Raw genomic sequence first — 3,164 nt, 5'->3', positions numbered from 1 at the left:
TTTTTAAACATGGCCGTAGTCCGTAGATACTAAGTTACGGCTGTTAATTGAATTATGATGCCATCCTAAAGAAAAAGTAAAATTAACAGGAAAAAAAAAAAGTTAATTACTTTGCTAGGAGAGCATAATGAACATCTTAGCAGATTATTATATATTCATTAATTATGGAATTGATCGAATACAAATTTTGCCATATTCGTTTTCAATAATTAGTCCAAAGAGTCATAATTTACACTTATATTAATAATAATTCTATATAAAAAAAATATGATTACAATAATAATTCTCCATCCCCTTTTTGATTCAACCCGGGATGACTCGGTTATTTAAAAAACCAACCCTTCCTTGCCATCTCCAATAAATGAGAAAAATAAAAAACACACACACACTCACTGCCTCCCTCAAAATAATAGTTTAAAAAATTACCGATACTGTTAGTCTACTTGACTCATTGACTCACCGAGTCAACCCGAACCGCTAACCATGAAGCAACGGTCTTGATTCACCCAAAAGCTTAATGTTTTTCCTCATGCCCACGTGGCAGCATCTCTTAAGATCCTCAAGATTTAAAAAACGACCCATTTTGCTGGCGTCGGATCTCGATACGACCCGGAGAATCTCTTCAAAGACAGCCTCGTCGCATGGGATAGCCAACGGTCCAGCGGTTTTGAAACCGTACACTTCCTCGGCTTCCACGAGCAAGTTTTTGAAAATGGGATGGTTAAGGAACGTCGCACGGACAACAAACCTTTTGCAGCTGGCTCCAACACAGACTGCCACGTGGCCCGCCGGGACATCAGATGGTGCAGCGGTGCGTGAACTCGTTGCTCCTCCAGTCACTCTTGCCTTCCTACGCCACCGTTTAAGCATTTGCTGGATTCTTACAATGTGCCGGATTTTGTTGCACTTGGACATATTTCCCCGGAAAGCGAGAGAAAGTGTGGGAAAGTGAGAGGAAGTGAGAGAGTGGGGAGCGTTAGAATAAAACGTAAGGTAAGGGTGGATAAAAGTGATGCGGGTGTTTATAAGGATGTCGAGTTAGAGAAACGGGCTAGGTTTTGGAGATAATTACGAGATTGTGTGTGTTGTGGATACCATGTGAAGGGCAGACCACTAACATTAGATTAGTTTACTCTTTTTTATTATTATTTTTATCATATGCTTTAGATTCTTTATAAATGTGCATGTTAATGGACTCTAGGAAAGAGTATTAAGATCATGATAAGATACATGGATATATTTCGGGCCCATAATTGGTAAAAACTTGAGAAATGTATCTTTCTAGAGAAAAGTGTGATGCTCCTTGCCAACATTTAGGAGAAGACAAGGTATAAACTTCTTGTAGATGGTGGAAACCTCAAGTTAGCATAGAATTTTCAACCATACCTTCAATGCATTTAAATTGGGTTTTGAAAAATTTAAAGATTCCGAATTACATTTCTTAAGTCATCCTCCATTTGACAAAAATTAATGTTGCTTTTGGATTTACACTTGTCATATACAAAGCATCGTTAGGTTTAAATCAATTTTTAGATCAAGACTTAAATCATTCTCTTAGTTTATACTTTATTATATTTTTTTTATTGGATTCCTGAAAAAATAACTATACATCTAGATCCGATGATGCCTGTAAAATTTGACCCATTACATAACTATTATTACCGAGCATGAAAGATTTTTTAATAATTTGTTATTCTAGCTGATTTTATTTTTTTATGAAAGACAATTTAGGATCGCTATTTATAACCGAGAGAATTAATGATTTAAGCTTATTCTAAAAATTATTTTTGTAGTCACTTTAATTAATTAACATGAGAATTATCCAAGAGGAGTTTTAATCTAATGAATTCATGTATGGCTATCCGTGTATCATTTTGATAATATTAATATGGTATAACAAGCAAATATTTTTTTTACTTCATGATAAAGGGCATCTTATATTGGTTCTAGACTAGTTAAATAACCGCATTACATCAGACTAACTTGTTTTTCATCAAAAATATAAGAAGATCTAAAATCCAAGAGCGTTAGGATTGATTGGAACACCAAATACAAGAGCCTTACATATGCATGCAATGCCAAATCCAAGAATATTGGATCTAGTTGCAACATCTGATCCAAGAGTAATATTTATAATATTAATTATAATACCAATAGAAATATTTATAATACAAATAATAATATTTGTAATATTAATAATAATATTAAACTTGTTTGACTCAAGTTCTTATAGTTTGTAATCCCTTCAAATCAAATTTATAGTTTTTCTTTAATAATAATAATATTTTTATTTTAAATTTGTTAATGATAATAATAATTTTAAATTTTACCTTTCAAATCAAATCATTGGTTGTTTTACAATAGTAATAATCTTTTTTACAAATTTATTAATTATTATATTAATAATATTAAGTATAATAAAAATAATAAAATTTATAACACAACTAATAAGTTTTTTAGTATTAATAGTAAAATTAAACTTGACTGACTCAAGTTTAAGTAGGTTTGGCGGCAACACTAGGCTCGAGAGCTTTGGGTCCCTTTTGAACCTCAAACCCAGGAGTCTTGGTTCTTGCTGCAATGTCGGGCTCATTAGCCTTGGGTCAGGTAGGGCTTCAAGATCCATGGAACTTGGGTCTATACCCTTGTCACATCTAAGAAATTTGGACAAGAACCCCTTTCCAGCCTCAAGTTTATTAGGTGTGGAAGGGGATGCTAAACCCAAGTTAATAACAATAGCAACAACAAGAATAACAATTAATTTTATCCTTCAAATTAAATTTATGTTTTTTTTCAATAGAAATAATTTTTATTCCAAATTTAATAATATTAATCATAATATTTAAATCTTCTGACCCAAATTCAAGTAGTTTTAAATCTCTTCAAATTAAATCTATGGTTGTTTTTTTATATTAATAAAAACAATTAAATTTATTAATTATTATATTAATCATATTAATTATAATTAAAACAGTAATATTTATAATACAAATAATAAAATAATAATAATAATAATAATAATAATAATATTATTATTATTATTATTAAACTTGTCTGCCCTAATTTTAAGTGGGTTTTGTTACAACACCAGACCCAAGAATTCCAGGCTCTTTTTGAACAACAAACCCAAAAATCTGGGTCTGACTGCAACATCGAATCCATTA

The 3,164-nt window shown here is 31.3% G+C and overlaps 1 protein-coding gene across 1 annotated transcript; it reads right to left on the bottom strand.

The window, feature by feature from the left end:
- Nucleotides 1-209: 209 nt before the first annotated feature.
- Nucleotides 210-1,007, bottom strand: LOC118034685 (auxin-responsive protein SAUR50). Its single transcript, XM_035040030.2, has one exon. The coding sequence runs from the start codon at nucleotides 913-915 to the stop codon at nucleotides 478-480; it is 438 nt and encodes a 145-aa protein (XP_034895921.1). The 5' UTR covers nucleotides 916-1,007; the 3' UTR covers nucleotides 210-477.
- Nucleotides 1,008-3,164: the final 2,157 nt, after the last annotated feature.

The sequence above is a fragment of the Populus alba genome, chromosome 4, assembly GCF_005239225.2.
Source record: "Populus alba chromosome 4, ASM523922v2, whole genome shotgun sequence".
NCBI classification, from domain to species: Eukaryota; Viridiplantae; Streptophyta; class Magnoliopsida; order Malpighiales; family Salicaceae; genus Populus; species Populus alba.
This window is presented reverse-complemented; position numbering and strand designations above follow the sequence as displayed.